Here is a 20,555-nt window from a genome sequence, read left to right on the forward strand (position 1 = left end):
ATCGTACTGGCTAACGTACGCTCGTTGGACAACAAACTGGACTACATTCGATTACTACGCTCAACTCAAAGGACTGTAAGAGACTGTTGTGTTTTTTGTGTTCACGGAAACATGCATCAGCAACAGCATTCCAGACTGCGCTATTCAGCTCGACCAGCTGACGTGCTATCGAGCGGACAGAGCTCTCATCACGGGAGGAAAAACCCGCGGTGGCGGGCTTTGTGTTTACATCAATGACGCGTGGTGCCGCGATACTGTTGTGATCTGCAAACACTGCTCACCCCTGGTGGAGTTTATGATTATTAAGTGCCGGCCGTTCTATCTGCCGAGGGAATATACTGCTATACTGCTCATTTCGGTGTACATTCCCCCATTCAACATCATCAGCAACAGGAACGATGCACTAAATGAACTGTACCAGCACATCAGTGAGCAGCAGACAGCACACCCCGATGCTTTTCTCATCATAGCTGGGGATTTCAACCATGCTGACCTAAAGAGTGTGTTTCCAAAAATACACCAACACATCAACTTTCCAACACGAGGTAATAATATTTTGGACTTTGTTTACACCACACAGAGAGGAACTTACAAAGCCCTCCCCCTCCCCCACCTCGGAGCCTCAGACCACATCACTGTCATGCTAATGCCTGCATACAGACCACTCATTAAAGTCGCCAAACCAGTTTACAAACAGATTAAAGTGTGGCCAGAAGGATCATCAGAGGTTCTTTAAGACTGCTTCAACACAACTGACTGAGACATGTTTAAACAGGCTGCCACATGCAATAACACCACTGACCTCCAGGAGTACTCAGAGACTGTCACTGCCTACATCAACAAGTGTATTGATGATGTAACGGTCACAAAAACCATCACTGTCCGGGCCAACCAGAAGCCATGGATGACACGGGAGGTCGACTCCTGAAGACACGGAATGCTGCCTTCAGAGCTGGAGATGAGGTGGGCCTGAGGACAGCTAGGGCCAACCTGTCCCGTGGCATCAGAGAGGCTAAGAGACAGCACTCCAAGAGGATAGCTCATCAATTCAGCGACAGCAGAGACAATAGGTGCCTGTCGCAGGGGATACAGACCATTACGGACTACAAGCCCCCACCACGAACCTGTGACAACAACATCTCTCTGCCGAATGAGCTGAACACCTTGTTCGCTCACTTTGAGCAACAAAACAACACCACTGCACAGAAGACTCCACCTCCTCCCGGCGACCAGGTGATGATGCTGACCTCAGACAGCGTGAGGAGATCCTTCAGCAGGATCAATGCACGCAAAGCTCCGGGTCCTGACAACATCCCTGGGCGTGTACTGAAAGACTGTGCAGCAGAACTCACTGATGTCTTCACAGACATTTTCAACATCTCACTGAGTCAGGCTGTTGTTCCCACATGTTTTAAAACTACCACCATCATTCCAGTTCCGAAGAAGCCATCTCCATCCTGCTTCAATGACTACCGTCCTGTTGCACTTACTCCCATCCTCATGAAGTGCTTTGAACGGCTAGTCAAGCACCACATCAAGTCTGCCCCCCCCCCCCTCCCTGGACCCCTTCCAGTTTGCATATCGGTCCAACCGGTCGACCGATGATGCCATCGCCACTACCCTCCACTCAGTACTCAGACATCTGGACAAAAAGGACTTATATGTCAGAATGCTGTTCATAGACTTCAGTTCAGCATTCAACACAATCATCCCTCAACAGCTCATTTACAAACTGATTCAGCTAGGGCTCAACACTTCGCTGTGCAACTGGCTGTTGGACTTTCTGACTGGAAGACCTCAGGCAGTACAGGTCGGCAGCAACACATCCAGCACCATCACAATGAACACTGGGGCCCCCCAAGGATGTGTGCTGAGCCCCCTCCTCTTCACTCTGCTGACCCATGACTGCACACCATTACACAACTCCAACGTCTTTATTAAGTTTGCAGATGACACGACTGTGGTGGGTCTCATTAGCAACAAAGATGAGACAAACTACAAAAGTGAGGTGAGCCGCCTAGCCAAGTGGTGCAGTGACAACAATCTCTCTCTGAACGTGGAGAAGACAAAGGAGATTGTTGTAGACTTCAGGAGAGCACACACTCAGCACGTTCCTCTGACCATCAACGGTGCGACTGTGGAGAGAGTGAGCAGCACCAAGTTCCTGGGTGTGCACATCACAGAGGACCTCTCCTGGACTGAAAACACAGCAGCACTGGCCAAGAAATCACAACAGCGTCTCTACTTCCTCCGCAAACTGAGGAGAGCCAGAGGCCCACCCCCCATCATGTACACCTTCTACAGAGGCACCATCGAGAGAATCCTGACGAGCTGCATCACTGTGTGGTATGGCGCCTGCAACACGTCCTGCCGAAAGACTCTGCAACGCATAGTGAGAGCAGCTGAGAATATCATTGGTGTCTCTCTCCCCTCCCTCCAGGACATTTATGGAACACGTCTCACCCGCAAAGCCCTCTGCATCACAGGTGATCCCACTCACCCATCACACAGCTTCTTCAGCCTACTACCATCAGGGAGGAGACTGCGGAGTCTCCAGGCCAGGACCAGCAAACTGAAGGACAGCTTCATCCACCAGGCTGTCAGGAAGCTGAACTCCCTCCTGAACTTGCCCCCCCTCCCCTCTTCTGCCCCAGGCACCACTGAAATATGAACCCCGTCCACACACACACACACTAATTATATGATGGCATGCACTAGTCACTTTGTGCAGCATTGGTCTGCTCACTACCTCATTCAGCGTGGAACTGACGTCATTCCACTACCTCATCAGTCAGTTAAATAAAATAACTGCTCTTGAGCCCTTTGTCACTTGTCACTTTAATCAGACTTAATAAGATATTTTTAATAAGGGATTTTTTTTTGCACTAAAAATCTTTTATCTGCACTGTTGTTCACTTCATTGATTTGCACTATATCTGTCATTTGCCTTGCGCTGCTTTATTTAACTTTATTTTTAATTTTATTATACGCCTTTTTTTACATTCCCTTATTGTATAGTTGTATCTACATTTTATATTTGATCTATCCGGATACCTCCTTTTTTAGGCTTTAATGTTAATGTTATCTGTATGCACGGGGTCTGAGAGTAACGCAATTTCGATTCTCTGTATGTATGTACTGTACATGTGGAAACTGACAATAAAGCAGACTTGAACTTGAACTTAACATGCCGATATTCAGTTGTAATCATAAGGCACCTGTTGGCAGCAGGAAATTTGGCACAAATATTTACTATTTTATAAGTATATGGACCAACGTTCACTGTTCCTCCTATGGGCACCGGGTGGTGGTGAGCCCGCGTGCGAGGGCCCTTTCATCGCTGCTTGCAGCTTTAATTTATTTTTTTCCTTAACCCATGATTTAACTAAAATGGGGGAACAGATTAATAAATAGGACAAATTCTAAATTCATGGCATGAAATCTTTCATTTCCCTTCCCGGATGTTTACCACAGTAAGAGATGGGAAAACAGGGATAAAAAGTGAATGACAATAAAACAAACCTGTGAAATAAGCGGGTTATATGGTGAGGATTTAGGAAAAGAAACAATGCCTAAATATTATTTAATTTGTGGAAATTCGTGACCAACCGGCAAACCAGAACAGAGCCACATACAGTGGGTCTCGAATATGTGAAAATGTGAATAATTTTCAAAAAAAATAAGAGAGATAATACTAAATGCATGTTTTTTTTTATTTAGTACAGTCCTGAGTAAGATATTGTACATAAAGGATCTTTACATTTAGTCCACAAGACAAAAAATTATTAAAATAACCCCATTCAAAAGTTTGGGAACCATTGGTTCTTAAAACTGTGTGGTTACCTGGATGATCCATGACTGTCTCTCTGTTTTGTGATGGTTGTGCATGAGTCCCTTGTTTGTTCTGAACAGTTAAACTGAGAACTGTTCTTCAGAAAAATCTTTAAGGTCCTGCAGATTCTTCAGTTTTCCAGCATCTTTGCATATTTGAACCCTCTCCAGTAGTGATTGTATGATTTTGAGATAAATCTTTTCACACTGTGGACAACTGAGGCACTCAAACACAACTATTAAAAAAGGTTTGAACGCCGTTGCCTAGCATCCATCTGGCAAATCTCCACTCTCTAGCTAACAAAACAGACGAACTTCTTCTGCTCTCTCGGAAAAATAGGGATTTCTCACACTCTGCTGCTCTGTGTTTCACGGAAACCTGGCTGAATGATGCCATACCGGACAGCGCACTCCATCTGCCAGACTTTCAGCTGTTTAGAGCAGATCGCAACGCAGAATCAACGGGTAAATCGTGCGGCAGTGGGACATGCTTTTACATCAATGAACGGTGGTGTACAGATGTAACAGTGTTAAAGAAGATGTGCTGTTCAGGTCTAGAAGTGCTGTTTGTCAACTGCAAGCCGTTCTATTCACTGCGGGAGTTTCACTTGTTCATTCTGGTGAGTGTTTACATTCCTCTGCAAGCGCACAAAAGAGTGGCTTTACAGAAACTCGCTGATCAGATCACAGATACAGAACAACAACACCCGGACTGCATTTTAATCATTCTTGGGGACTTTTAATAAAGACAATCTCCTGCAATCCCCCTTTCCACATCTCCTGCTCTTCAAATCTGTGAAGATGATGTGCACCAGGTCTTCAGAAAGAACAAAAGAAGAAAAGCACCAGGCCCAGATGGCGTTACACGAGCCTGTCTGAAAACCTGTGCTGACCAGGCGGCCCCCATTTTTCACAGATCTTCCAACAGATCTCTGGAGTTGTGTGAAGTGCCTTCCTGCTTCAAACGCTCCACCATCATCCCCGTTCCAAAGAAAACTGGTTCTGGCTTATCTGAAGGATATCACTGGACCCTTACTGTACTCCCTGCAGTTTGCTTACTGATCAAACAGGTCCGTGGATGATGCAATCAACATGTGATTGCACAAAACAGGGACTTATGTGAGGATCCTGTTTGTGGACTTCAGTTCGGCTTTCAACAATATCATTCTAACAGCCTTCCAGACCAAACTGACCCAGCTCTCTGTTCCTAGCTCTATCTGTCAGTGGATCACCAGCTTTCTGACAGATAGGCAACAGTTAGTGAGACTGGGGAAATTTATGTCAAACAGCTGCTCCACCAACACTGGTGCCCCTCAGGGATGTGTTCTCTCCCCCTACTCTTTTCGCTCTACCTCAACGAGTGCATCTCTAAAGACCCCTCTGTCGAGCTCCTGAAGTTCGCAGATGACACTACAGTCATCGGCCTCATCCAGGACGGTGATGAGTCTGCTTACAGACAAGAGGTTGAGCAGCTAGCTGTCTGGTGCAGTCTTAACAACCTGGAGCTGAACATGCTCAAAACAGTGGAGATGATCGTGGACTTCAGAAGAAACCCCCCTGCACTCCCCCCACTCACCATCATGAACAGCACTGTGACTGCAGTGGAGTCATTCAGGTTCCTGGGAACCACCATCTCTCAGGACCTGAAGTGGGACAATCACATTGACTCCATTGTGAAAAAGGCCCAACAAAGGTTGTAGTTCCTTTGCCAGCTGAGGAAGTTTAACCTGCCACAGGAGATGCTGAAACAGTTCTACTCAGCCATCATTGAGTCTGTACTGTGCACTTCAATAAATGTCTGGTTTGGTTCAGCTACAAAATCAGACATCAGAAGACTACAGAGAACGGTTCAGACTGCTGAAAGGATTATTTGTACTCCCCTGCCCACCCCTTCAAGAACTATATACATCCAGAGTGAGGAAAAGGGCTCAAAAAATCACTCTGGATCCCTCACATCCAAGTTATCCCATCTTTGAACTTTTGCCATCTGGCCGGAGCTTCAGAGTCGCAAATACCAGAACAGTCAGACACAAGAAAAGTTTCTTCCCCCAGGCAATCTACCTCATGAACAGTTAAATGTTCCCCACTTATACAATAAACATGTAAAAAAAAATTGTTATCCCTCGATCCTAGTACAATCCCTGCATCTTACTCAAACCTTATTCTATTATTATTTATAGCACAATTGTTTATACACTTATTTATTTGCAAATGAGTTTTTTTTTTCTGTGTGTTGTTGTCTCTGTATACTGGACGCTTATGTCACTAAAACAAATTCCTTGTATGCACAAGCATACTTGGCAATAAAACTCTTTCTGATTCTGAACATTCACTGATGCTCCGGAAGGAAACAAGATGCATTTGTTCATGCATAGCTCTGCTGGGGGGTGAAACTTTTGGAATTTGAAGATCAAGGTAAATTGTACTTAATTTGTGTTCCAGGAAACATACAAGTATCGTCTGTTGCTTACGTAGGGAAGACCTAAATGGGAAAATATATATATATATATTTCAACAAAATAAGAAAAAATTGGACATCTTCGAGTTTAAAAGTTTTCTCTTAATGCATCTTGTTTCCCTCTGGTGCATCAGTGAATGTTTGAAGCTTTTTAATAGTTGTGTTTGAGTGCCTCAATTGTCCTCATTGTGAAAAGTTGAATCTCAAAAGCATACAGTCACTGCTGGAGAGGGTTCAAATATGCAAAGATGCTGGAAAACTGAAGAATCTGCAGGACCTTAAAGATTTTTCTGAAGAACAGTTCTCAGTTTAACTTCAGAACAAACAAGGGACTCATGCACAACCATCACAAAACAGAAAGCCAGTCGTGGATCATCCAGGTAACAGCACACAGTATTAAGAACCAAGGGTTCCCAAACTTTTGAATGGGGTTATTTTAATAATTTCAGCATTTTTTTTGTCTTGTGGACTAAATGTGAACATATTTTATGTACAATATCTTACTCAGCACATTACTAAATAAAAAATAACATGCATTTAGTATGATCTCTCTTATTTTTTTGAGCATTAGGCTCAAACAGCCAGTGTTGGGAAGGTTACTTTGGAAATGTAATAGGTTACAGATTACAAGTTACCCTGTTTAAAATGTAATAGTAGTGTAACTTTTTCAATTACTTTATTAAAGTAATGTAACTAATTACTTTTGAGTACTTTTTGATTACTTTTCTAAATTTGTGAAAATTAAAGAATAATAAATAAAAGCATATACATCAACTTAAATACAGTTATCTAATAAGCATGTGACGTATTCTGTGTACTAAACTCCTAAAACATTGGTGTTTTTTTTAAACTGCTGTCTCTTTGTATATGATGATAGTTTTCTCAAAATAAGTAAAATGCACATTAAGTGAAACAAAGCAGTTCTAGAAATTATGTTTATGTGCTCGTGTACTCCTATACTGAGGCAGCAGAGGTTGAAAACACTGCGAGCTTCAGTAGGCCTATGTGTAGTAAATGAAACCATGTCTTTGCCATTAATTTACAGAAGAGGCGGACTGGGAAAAAAATTCAGACTGGAAAATTCAAACTCATACAAACAAATTCATGGACAAAACTATTTTTTTTTGTATGGACCTGACATAAAAAAGGTTTAAATCTTTAATTTGGGGACATGCAAAATAATTAAAAGTTCTCTCCTGAACTGCACCTTCACTTCCATTTTTCTCTTCAGTCTCTTTATTTTGCCCTGTTATCCATCTCTCTCATGACTTTAATACTCAAGATTGAACAAAACTATACTTTACAATACAATACTCTACAATACTACAATATCTTTATAGAAAAATCCTAATACTGTACACGAGTCATGTTTTTCCCTTACAGAAATTAACCTTGCTTTTATTAGCCTATATAAAAGTAAAATAACCTTGTTATGTTTTTGTTTTTTTGCAAATGGATTGATATTTATTTTTAAATAAATACATTTGTAAAATAATTTTACATTTTTGGTTACCACATTTAAATGTTAATTTTCGTAAGGGTTGTGTTATTGTCTGTCGTAGCTCCCCCTAAACCTATAAAAAAAAAATCGGAATTTTTTTCAGATAAATTCCTACTGTAACATTACAACTGATAATAATGATGTCCTTTATATAGTATTTTGAGTGATGACTGGTGAGCAACGTGCTGCTGCTTGATTAAATAAAAAAATAAAAAAACAAAGACAAAAAAGCATCTTTACAGATGAAACTGACCTGAAACCCTGAACAGTAGTTCTGCTTCTCTGCTCCAGCAGTCCACTCTATTCTCTCTCTCTCTCTCTCTCTCTCTCTCGCATTGATTACTCTGAGTCTGATCCAAACCGTTTGGCGGAGGCGCGGAGAGCGTGCAAGTCATGACTAACACTTCATGACTTATTAGAGATTTAATTATCAAATGGCGGATTCGCAAATGATCGCTTTAGTACATTCGGCAGGCAATTATACAATAATGATATTAAATAGTGGGGCAAAATCGTCTGCCAGGCCACCGGGAATTGTCCCGTTTCTCCCGGTGTCCAGTCCGCGCCTGATTTTCACAGACACGCAGAATGTGCAAGTCATATATTGCATTTTTGGGGCTTTATATTCACAGACACTAGTCGATGTCATGTTTTGATACAAGTGTAGCTACTGACCTACTTTTGATTTAGTCATCCAAAATGTGGCATATTCCGTCCGCGTTAGGCATTTCGTTTTTATGACTGGATTCTACGAACCAGACTGTATTTCCGCATACCGGAAATTATTAGGGCGGTATGTCTCAGAATAATCAGTGCAATTTGGGAAAGAAATCAGTTAAATCTGTATGTGGATGTGTGTAAATATTCAAATGTAATCCCCTTTGTAATCGTTAAAAATTCCATAAGTAACTGTAATTTAATTACTCATTTTTTCGTAGTAACTGTAACTAATTACAGTTACAATAATTTTGTAATTAAATTACGTAACGCCGTTACATGTAACTAGTTACTCCCCAACACTGCAAACAGCATCCAAAAGCATGGTCGAGCAATGTAACATTTTCCAGCTGACCAATTATTCTTCTTTTATACCACACTTGTCATAATGTCACATTTCACTCGGGAAGGAGTGAGGAGATGCAGGAGAATTCTTCAAGATATTGCATTTAATCATCAACAGGCATGCACAGGAACTAAAAGACATAGAGCAGCAGGCAGAGAACTCAACACAAGGAACACTATTTAAACACAATGGGACTTCCCTGGGAACAAATGAACTAATTAATGACACACAGCTGGAGCCAAATTAATTAAATGGGGAACACATAGAACTGAGGACAGGAAACATGACCAAATAAGAAAAACTGGAACAAACATGTGACAGATCACCGCCCTCCCGGACGGCACATCCCACCCCATAACACTACCATCAGGGAATGGGGGGGCCCTCCAGGGCGGATCAGGAAGCCATGGTGGAGCAGGCAGTTCGGGTTGCCATGGTGGAGCAGGCAGTTCGGGTTGCCATGGTGGATCTGGAGACTCGGGAGGCCTTTGCGGATCTGGAGACTTGGGGGACCATGGCGGATCGGGGGCTCGGGAGACCATGGCAGATCTGGAGATTCAGGAGGCCATGGCAGATCCTCCGTTGCCTTAGCCAGCTCGGCCACGGGCATGTGGCCCCCCCAAAAATGTATCTTGATGGGTGCTCTGAGGCTGGAGCTGACATTGGAGCGAGCTCTGGATATTAGGAGTCCTTCCTGGGCTGAACTGGGAATCAGGAGCCCTCCGTGGACTATACTCAGGAACAGGAGCCCATCTTGGGATAAACTGGGGATCGGGAGCCCTCTTTGGGCAGCACTCAGGAACGGGGGTCCTTCCTGGTCTAAACTGGGAATCAGGCCCCCTTCCTGGTCTAAACTGGGAATCAGGAGCGCTTCCAGGGCTGAACTGGGGATCAGGAGCCCTTCCTGGGCTGAATTGGAGATCAGGAACTACCTGCTGACTGGTTCCGGATCGGGATCGGAGACTCTCCAGCCAAGGTTGGTGGTGTCTGGGAGCTCCGTGGGATGATGGTAAGTTCTTCCAATGCGGGACAGCGTCACAAGGGTTCCCCCCTCGAGGGAGCTGGTGAGGGCGAGCGGCATGAACACCCTCGCAAAGTCGATGGGGTCTTAGCTCGCCTGAGCCAGTGAGATGAACATTTCCCATTCTTCCATTGAAGCGGAACAGAAATTTTCATTATTGGGTGAGCTTTCTTTAACGTTTTAAGACGTCTAAAAGAAGAAATTCCAACAAAAAACAAATCAAATAGCGTTGTTTTATTGAAGATGAGTTTTTTTCTGTTGGGATCAGAAAAGCAAATTTGATGTTCAAACCTGCATTTGTAACGCCCCCTCCCCCCCACCTGTAACCACCAAAATAAAATTTACATCAGTTGTTATCCGCATTTTCTAAGGAGCCCCACTTTAGAACATGCACACTGGATCTTTAAAGCCCCACCTTAAATGTTATTGTGTTCTTTCTAACCTTATATGATTTGTGTGAAAAAGCCCACATTGTGTCCTCATTTACATAAATAAATTCATCTTGAGCAATTTGCATGCTGATGAACCTCAATGTATTCATACAAAACAGGCGAGATAAGAGGAAACAGTGTTCGCATTCTGGGGTCCTTCAGATGAGCAGAATTGTTTTAGCTTTAAACAACTCTTATGGGCTATCGTCTAATACGACTGGTAATTACTACAAGCCCTCGAACGAACTGAAAGCATATTGTGACAATAGTGTGTTTAGTTTCCTAATGAGAGTAGAGTGTGAGCATTAAAGAGACATGAAACAGAGCGAGCAAGAGAAAAACTGAGGACATATTCAGTCAAAAAAAAAAAAAAAAAAAAAAAAAACCGATAAAAAAAGGGAAAAAAATTATATATATATATATATATATATATATATATATATTCTCCACTAAAAATGGCCGTCTAATTTACATATGGAAATTATGCATAATATTAACCTGACCAAACATGATGCCTTTTATAGTGCACATTGAGAAAGCAATCTGATGATAGCAGTCTACAATTTTGTAATAATTAGCATTGAAAATGATTAGCAATTAAAAATGCATTGAAAAGTAGTGTATTGTTAATTAAAAAAGTACTGCTATATGAACAAAAGTGCGATAACATTGGGTTTACAATCACTTTAAACAAATACGGTGCTTTTTACAGCAGTATTCGTTTTACATAGTAGCAGTTAAACTATTTCTTGTAAATCTTAACTTAAACCTTAAATCAATAACATTAATGTAATTAAATTAAATATAAAACAAGCTATTTGTCACTGCCAGGACATTAAAGTTTTTATAGAAAATATTTTATAATTTGTTATAGAAAAACAAGTTATGAGTCCAGAGCCTCAATCTTAACATTATAACAGACTCCTTCCTATTAAAGACTTGCATGATCGTGTGACCCAACGCAGCAGAGTGTGGTACGGAACAACATTGACGATTGATTGGTTTGGTGGTTAGAGATTCATGTGCGCGGGATCTGGAAGAATAATAAGGGTGTGTTCAAACATTACTGTTTGTTGTAATTAGATAGTCATCTGTCACAAAGTACTGACTATATAATTAAATTATATTTATATAAATTCAATAAAACATAAAACAAATTTAAAATTAATAAAAACAAAGTAAAATATAGCTGCATGGAGCAATTATGGGGCCAAGCACCGGCAAATTGAGGAGCTAAGCATGGCATGGAGCATCACACCATCATGCTTGTTATAACACACACCAAGTTTGGTCTCAATATGCCAAACTATTGTGGAGATATAGCCTCACGTGCATTTTAGCGTGCATTTCTTCAAATTTGTTCACGTGTCATTCAAGAACAGTTGGACGAATCAACTTGAAATCCATAGCTTTTTTTCTGGCATGGTCTGAAGATGATCTGAGCAAATTTTTGTGAAAATCTTTTTAACCGACTAGGCAAGTCCAAAAAATTAAGTTTTTTAAACAATTGAAAATAATGAAAAAACTTTGGGGTCCATTCGCCTTGGCATAATTAGCATTTTCTGGCGTACGGTTCAAAATTTTTTGGAATAAAAATATTGCAATTTTGGACCAGAGGTGGCGCTAAAGAATTGGAGTTAGAGACTTCAAATTTGCTATAGTTAATGTTGAGATTGTCCCCTGCATGTAATTATGAGAACAGGAAGTGGAAATGGCAATATCTTGAAGGTGGTTATGGTGTGAAAATCCAATAAAAAGCTTGTGGCTCTTTCGAAAAGCAGGCAGATAATTAAACCCTAGGATCACTCTACAGTGAAGAAATTGGCAGGCCTCTTAGGACCTTCTGGTGACATACAGAAAATGTAAAAGAAATCAATGTAGCTGTTTGAAAACTTGATCTACCACAATGACTTCAGAGAACCAGAGATATTATTTTTGACTGAAAGCAAGAACAGTGAACCAAGTGTGAAATAAAGCGAGACATAAAGAGGTCTTCATAGTAAAATTCAACACTGCACTACAGGCAAAAGGCTTGACAAAAATGAAGCATGACAAAATGCATGGGGTTACGCATGAAAGTACATCTGCATAGACGTGATGCAGCCAAAGGACATAAAAAGACCTCACATTAGACATACCAGTGTTACAATGTCAGGTTTTCAGTCTGCAGTGTTGTTCTCAGTCGAAAGGAATAGTTTCTTTGCTTTTTAGATTAACTGACAGCAAGGGCCAATGCAAAGTACGAGTGAGGTTTCCATGACTATAAAACCAAAGGTCTATCTATAGCGCTGACATTTCATATTATATATATATATATATATATATATATATATATATATATGTGTGTGTGTGTGTGTGTGTGTGCACGTACCAGTATCATTAGCCATTATGTGTTATTTCAGTCAAACTCTACAGCACTTCTACATCACTTTCACTTTTCACAGTCTGTGAAAAGAGCAGCATTTTCTAATTCTCAAACATTTTCTTAAGTATTTATAATGCTAGTTCATGAAAAGTTTTTTCCATAAAAAATGGAGCTGGAAAGTCAGATATGATTAAGCAATGTTTTGCTAAGAAGAGCAATAATGTTTCCACTGCATATGGATATTAACTTTTATGGGACCCATATCGAGAATATCATAGACTTGCCGGTGGGCACTTTCAGCATGGGTCAGCAAGTAACAACCTAGAAATGCCTTGGCAACCAACCACAACAAGCTGGCACTGTGACTTTGGGTTTAGCATGAACATTCACCAGACAAACTTACTGTTGCCCCTAACTTAAGTCACGGGGGGATTGGGGCTAAAAAATTCAAAGCCTGCTTTTATTTTATAGCCCAGCTTTTTAGTTTCATGAAGCATTTTGGAGACATTGGCATAGTTATTCTGGATTTAGTCCATATTTAGTTTCTATCTAAATATGAACTGAAATAACCGTTCAGTTAGATGAGACATGACTTTTTGATGCGCTTCCAAACGTGGAACAGTGTGATGTGATGCAATTCTTTCTCTTTTCCTCTGCGCATTTATTACTGGCATTATTCCCAACAGTGGCTTTCAAAGGCACTGCTTCCTTAAAAAAAAAATACAGGTGTTGCTTAAGCATGACCTCAGCACCTGAGCAGCGTATTTGTATCTGAACATCTGGGTGTACACAAACACACCGTGTCAATGTAAGCGAGATGGGACGGACAGCTCACAGCTGCAAGGCCAGACAACTTTTGGCCTCTCTTGTTGATGTTCAGCGGCAGCTTCCAGCAGGGAATGGCTGTCATGTCGGTGGGTCACTGTGGGCCCTGACAAACATGCCCTAGATGTAATCTGACTGAGAGGAGCTATATGGCAACGAAGGCAGAATGAACATGTCCCGTGAACAAAGGTGTTGGAGGGTCAAGCGTCTGTGGCGACCACATACCCTGATCACTACACCGCAGGACTGGACTCAGACCTTCCAAGCAGCTGCATGTTCAAAACCCCCAGCCTCATTAGTGTTGGAAGAGGTACCATAAACTCTGTCCGGGACAGAAGAGTGACCAAGCATGCTATGTCCTTCAGTGAGCTGGCGATGAAAAGAGTGCAAAAAGGGTTGGCCTAATTGATTTACGTCCCGAACTTTATTACAGGGGAGAATATGATGTAAAACAGCACGACAGTGCCAGATCTAAGAGCAGCCTGATTAAGGTCGACATGTTCCGTCCTTACAAGGAGGAAATTTGGAAATAATGTGACAGTGATCCAGGCAGCCTGATGAAGATGAGCATGGCAGAAACCCAGCTTTCTGGTGACCAGCAATTACACACTCCCTCTCTGGCACATCTTTTATATATGGAAAGTGCAACCCAAACAGAGCGAGGGCTGTTCAGAGGAAAAGATAAAGGGATGATGGGAAGAGAGGCACCATACATTGAAGATGTAAGGATATGCACACTTTGACCTTCTTTGAACTTGATCCTAAATAAGAAAAGCGTAACTTTAACTTGGGTGACTGCAGAGTATGGGAAAGCAAACTAGGGAAAGCAGTGAGAAACCAAAAGCTTTTCTGTTGTGATCCTGTTTTATTGGCATGTTGTTCCTGTTGGCCCAGGTGGTAAGTATTAAAACATACTATTGCTATTTGCGTCTTGTCCTACCAAGTCGAACCAAATGATTTATACTGTGAACACAGCGCACTGACCCACAGGACTAAATCAAGAAAAGTGATTATTTGATGTAGACAAGAAATCCCCACTCAACTGACTCGATCAAATAACGTTTGATCAGAGTAGATGAACTAAAATGAAGGAGTAATGGGAAATGTGAAAGATGTGTTTGGTATCTAAACTTCACTTGCAATAAGCTCATTTCTGTTTGGGCAAGAAGCAAAAAGTGGCAATTATTTAACCAAAATCTTATGAGGGTAAGTGCTGATATTCAGATCAGCAGTATGACTGGTAATGTCATATTGCTTTTATCCAACAGTTCAATAAACAAGAGGTCAATATTCAGTAACTTACATTTTAGACAACACTGCCAGTAACATTATCTAATTTTGCTCTGCCTAAGAAAATAGGATCAACCAATATGTTTCTCACATATCTCCTAACTAGATGTGGCAGCAATACATGACAAGTGACATGTTTTGCATAAAATGAAAAAGTTTTAGTTTGACTTTGTTTATAATTGTATATGACTTTAACAGCCATATTGAAAGCAACAAGGGATTATTTTCTTCAGATCTTGAAAATTATTTAAAGGAAACAAGAATGTTCAAACTGTGAACTTTTTGGTGTAAACAAACAAATTCTATTTCATGACAAAGAATGTATGGGATGGATTCAGATTGATTTTGTTGTGTCTTATAGCTATGTCACACATAGTCAAATTGCTTGTCGTTGAAATCTTATTGCATTGCTTTTTGTAAGTCTTTACAATCAATACATTTGTTAATACCTCATACAATTTGGCGCACACTCTTCCTTATTCTGGACGGATAACCATTTGACCAACCAATAAAACAACAGGCCAGTTTATTTTTTACACAACCATTAGGGCAGGTAGTTCGGAAATAGATGAATCACAATGATAAAATTTCATAATTTTGGGTACATAATGTGAAATAACACACAGTTCATTTAATGATTTTAGCAGATTTCTGAACATAATATTAAAATGTGTGATATTATATACATGCTGAATATTTGCTAAATGATACGCCATGACTCCAATAAAAACATTAAAATAGCAACTTCCTGAGCAAGAAACAGTTACAGTACACACATATCCAACAGTATCACTAACTGTATCCTTTATAATTACTCAAAAAGTATAAGTTACTGGTTAGCTGAAAACTGATGAAAAGAATAATAATAAAAAAGGCAAGTGTCGAATGCATGAATCTCAAATATCAATTGTTCCCTTTAATTGGTTTCTTTGCAAACCGCTTCCAAACCCCATTTAAATGTCTAACAGAAGACATAATCTGTAATCAAGAGTGGCTAAACACAATAAATGTGAGCTCTGGAGCCTGACAATGTGAAGGTTACTCAAGAACAAGCCTGAGTACAAAGACTTCAATTGATAACGCTCACCCGCCAGGCTCATTAAACCAATGTCAATGTGCTTGTCGCTGTGAAATACATCACATTACTCGATTTAAAAGCACTAGACTAATGCAAACTAGAGGAACATCTAGTTTTCGAGGGTTTCAGGTCGGTACACCTGGTTTTTTGTCTGTGGAGACAGATGTGGGTAAAGCATATCAGCCTAAAGGTAGCTGTATTCATGCTTAGAATATAGAGGAATTTATTTAGTGGAAAAGCAAAAATTATTGTGATCAGCCACTTTTCAACCTTATTTTCCTCTGCCAGATCTAGTATATAACTGAATAATCAAACTGGAAGAGACAAAAAAAGCTTTTGCTGGAACAAATGTATAGAATCGATTAGGCAATCAAAACAGAATTGGAGCAGCTGATCAAGCAGCTCTATATATACCGTAAAAACTGATGAGAATGAAACACACACAGTCTCTCTCTATTCCCCACCAAGACACAAAGTGAGTGTGGCAAAAAAAAATCAACAATATGCTCTGACTGCAGTCTTTCTCTCAGAAATTAAAGCAATCATTGGGTCTAATGCAGGCTAAGGAGATAGAGGCCTCGTGGAGGAGGAGAGGAGAGGGCTTCCTGTCTCTGAGAAATGGGCATTGAATACTGATCACGGTCACCTAATAGAAAGTAATGAGAGAGGCTTTTGCTCCAGAGCCTTTTGTTTTCCTGGCCAAAGCAGCGAGCGCTCTCCACTAAAGGCCAAAGCACTGGTGCACTGATTGGGACTGACACTGCAGCTGAAGGGGGCTGGGGCTATGGGTTAGTCAGAGAGAGAGAGAGAAGAGAGAGAGAGAGAGAGAGAGAGAGAGAGGACACAGGCAGAAAAAAGGAGAGTGCAGATCTAAGTAGGATGTGCTTCACTAAGGGTACGAACCATCAATCCGGCTGACCAGCTCCTCCAGTGCCTTCACTTTCCTCTGGATCCCAGGCTGGGCAAAGGTGTAGTTGTCCTTGAGGGAAATAGAGAGATGAGAAATTTAAAACTATACACATATTCATCCAAGGAAATGCATGACAAGAACACAAATTTGCTAAATATAAAAAAGAGAGAGAAAAAAAAAATAATAATAAATTAATTAGTTAATTCTTCCTAAATGCCTTTAAAGGGGACTTATTATGGCCCTTTTTACAAAATGTAAAATTAGTCTTTGGTGACCCCAGAGTGTATATGTGAGGTTTTAGCTCAAAATCTCCTAGAGGTAATATTTATATCTTGCTAAAATTGGCATTTTTAGGTTATGAGCCTAAATGTGCCATTTTTGTGTTTGTCCCTTTAAATGCAAATTAGCTTGTGCTCCCATCTCCCTTTTCAGAAGAGTGTGGAGCTTCAAGATCTCATGCTCCGGCATACCAATGCTGGCCTTTGCAAATAAACATCCCACTATTAGTACAAGCCTGTTATCTTTAAACAAAACATACTCGGTTTAAAAATCAGTCATCTGATTGTATTATTCATACTAAATGCGCATGTATGACTTACACAGACGGGGAGCACGGCGATACAAAAATAAGGACATTGCTGGCCTCATGATGCCTATCTTTACTAACTTTAAGTCCCACTTGTGATTATGAGATTGTCAAATTCAAGTGGTCGACTTCACATTGCTTTCTTATGCAATTTTTAACTACCACATTCCTATTTACGATCATTATGGTAGCACGCAGCCAGGCGTAAAACAAACATGTAGAACTTTTGTGTTTTTTCCCAGAACATTTCCTTCATAAATTACATTTAAACACTGTGTCCTCGGCGGTCTATGGAGACTCCTATATTCATTGGCGCATCCCAACACACAACACTTGTAAAGCTAATTTGCCGCTGACATTGTATTTCCAGTAGCTACAGAGAGAAAACAGTAATGGCGTACTGCTGCTTCTCACTCAGGGCTGTGCCTATGCTAATAGGGCAGAGATCATCACAAATGAGCAGGACTTTTTAACTAAGATGACATAGGAAAATATATGGAACCACTTGTTTGGTAAAACGATTTATGATTTATTCAGATTAAAAAAAATAAAAATAGTGGGTGGAGTTTTACCGTTAAAGGCTGGTTGTTTTCAGACTCTGCGGCTCAAACACCTTATAAAATACATTTTTGCATAATAGGTCCTCTTTAAATCGGAGTCTGCTTTGTGACAACACGAGCTTTACATGTTTTGGTTTTTCTTCAATCCATTGTTACTGGTTACAAGTTTAAAACGCTGTTACTTATTAGGAGCTGTTTATGATATCATGAGTTTAAGTTTGCAATAATACTTGTTACAAGTACAAGATTATGACAATGGTATAATTACACCAATGTCATAATTACACCAATGTCATAAATGTGTAATGAGTAACTGCCATAAACTCCAATAAAATCTGCATAAATGTAAAATAACTGGTGTAAACTAATAATGAGTAATAATTATGAGATATTTATGACAATTAGTCAATAACAATTACACAATAAATCTTCGTACTGCAGCAGCATTACCCAATTTTATTTAAAAAATGTTACACACAGTTATACCATTGTTACTGCAAAGTTGTTTTTGTCTAATAGGTTACAGTTCTTTGGTGTAAAGTTGTTATTTCTATTGCAACAATTAGTTGGTAAAAGTAATGGTTAGACAATATCTTTGAACTAGCACACACATTGAACATACCCCATACATATGCATACGTATGCACAAGTACATGCACCACCGCCCATCCGCACGGAGAAAGGAACTGTGTGCTAGCAGAGCTCAAATGCGTGCTGGGAATAGTGATCTTATAATTAAGTGATAATATTCATCAAGGTCCCATGGTCCACAGTGCAGCTTAATTACCACATTCATTTCAGCCTACATTAAAAGACCCTTCTTGACCAGACACATACTTAAGAGACCCCCACCCAGCTCCATCACTCCCCAAGCCTCAGTGGGATTCCCTCTGCGCTCCCGCTGGAGGAAACTTAACCTAGCTATACTGCCCATAGAAACAGCGTAAAACAAGCAGTGGGTAAGGGATGATGAATTGGGTGGTTTACTATGCTGAGATTGTCAGGCATGGATATAATCAAAAGAAGCGGAAGACCCATCATTCACAGCAATAAAAATGCTGATGTGAAGAAGATATGCATATAAAGAAAACAACAGATAGAGTATGCATGTATGCATTGCACAGAAGAGGGACATTCAGCCATAAGTATGTACAAAGACACCTGCTGTGAAAACACCTCCCTAAAACTAACAGTGTGAGGAGAAGATGGAGCATATGAAAGAGCAAGTTTGTAACTTGGAAGGTCATATAAATGTGTGCAGGACAGACCGCAGCCAAAAAACACACAGCAAGTTTTAGAATAGTCTAAAGCTTTTGCTTTCAACCTTCACTGTCTTAAGTATTACTCTCTTATATACTCATTTAGTTGGACTGCATGGCTACAAAGAAGTTGCTCTTAATTTTCAGATGTCGTTTGACATCAGAATTACTGTCATAATGACCATGAAAATGTATAACTTCATTGGACAAATGGAGAGATGACAGTTTGAGTGACAATAATGGTGACACCTTATCAAGTGGTCTGGGTTATATCATGCTTAATGGGGACACTTTCTTAAGAACTCTTGAAGCTCAAGTACATATAGTGACAAAAGACATCCGTAATTGTATAGAGACTACATTCAAATGGCTAGCTAGCCTTTTCCTTTCCATAAACATTCCACTGATATCAGTATTCTCTCAGTGGCTTTTTATTCCAATCAAATTTCACTGAATCAACCACTAAGTGGCTCTTTGAGGGATCCGACATTTGTCAAGAGGTAATGATTGCAGGAGACGTAATTATACACTTTGTACAATCACCTAATTGCTTGCCAAATATCATGGTCCTCTGTGCCTTGGAAACCCCAACAAGTGCAAATACCATGGACTGAAAAAAGAGATGTATTTTTGTAATCGGTCTTCAACTTGCAAAGGTGGACAGAAAGACATTCTGCACTATGTAAGTAGGTCTATAGGTCCTTCTTTGAAGAGATTTCAGAATCAGAATGCTTTAATGTAGGCGGGGTGCAGCTAAGGCAGCAAACAACCACGAGGGGAATGAAGTCATTAACCGATAAACAATTTCAGCTGTCCTTCAGGCTCAGATGTGCAGCCTCGGCACTCCAGAGGTGCCTAAGACAAATACATGAATAGCTGGAAACGACCATTAAAACCAGCTACCTCTTCTTTGCCGTGACCTCGAAACATGACTTTAAAAGGTCAGCACAATGAGGCGGCACTGAAACAGATGGGGTGTCAGTAGCAGAGTCCGTGCTTGGCCTACTTTCACAGGTCTACACCTAATCTTCAGCTGGAGCACTGACCCTGGAGGATGCTTGTGGCTCAGTGAACAGTAACGTGCTAGCCGGGCTAATCTATCTCTGCAGGAGTCCCTGAGAGTTAGGGCAAAGTGGCCGCACTGTGGGGAAAGGGGTAAGAGTCACGATTCAAGATGCAGTCACAATCAGGTCAGATCTGAGAACATATTACAAGGGCATCTCGTGAGTAAAGTCTTTGCTCCAACACCCGCATACCTACCAAGTGCTAAGTCCATGTCAACAGTCAAAACTGACTCAGAAACAACACTCTATTGGGATATTGGGACATCAGTTTAATGTAGTTTTTTTTTTTTTACTGCTATACAATGCACATAAG

The 20,555-nt window shown here is 40.6% G+C and overlaps 1 protein-coding gene across 2 annotated transcripts in view; it reads right to left on the minus strand.

The window, feature by feature from the left end:
• Positions 1 to 20,555, minus strand: part of LOC132099091 (TBC1 domain family member 22A-like) — a 166,780-nt gene that overhangs the window by 51,476 nt on the left and 94,749 nt on the right. For both annotated transcript variants that reach the window (XM_059505537.1, XM_059505536.1), the window contains exon 10: positions 16,767 to 16,842. In XM_059505537.1, coding sequence (XP_059361520.1) covers positions 16,767 to 16,842 — 76 coding nt within the window. The remainder of the gene's footprint in view (positions 1 to 16,766; positions 16,843 to 20,555) is intronic.

This window comes from Carassius carassius, chromosome 22 (assembly GCF_963082965.1).
Source record: "Carassius carassius chromosome 22, fCarCar2.1, whole genome shotgun sequence".
Classification (NCBI taxonomy): domain Eukaryota; kingdom Metazoa; phylum Chordata; class Actinopteri; order Cypriniformes; family Cyprinidae; genus Carassius; species Carassius carassius.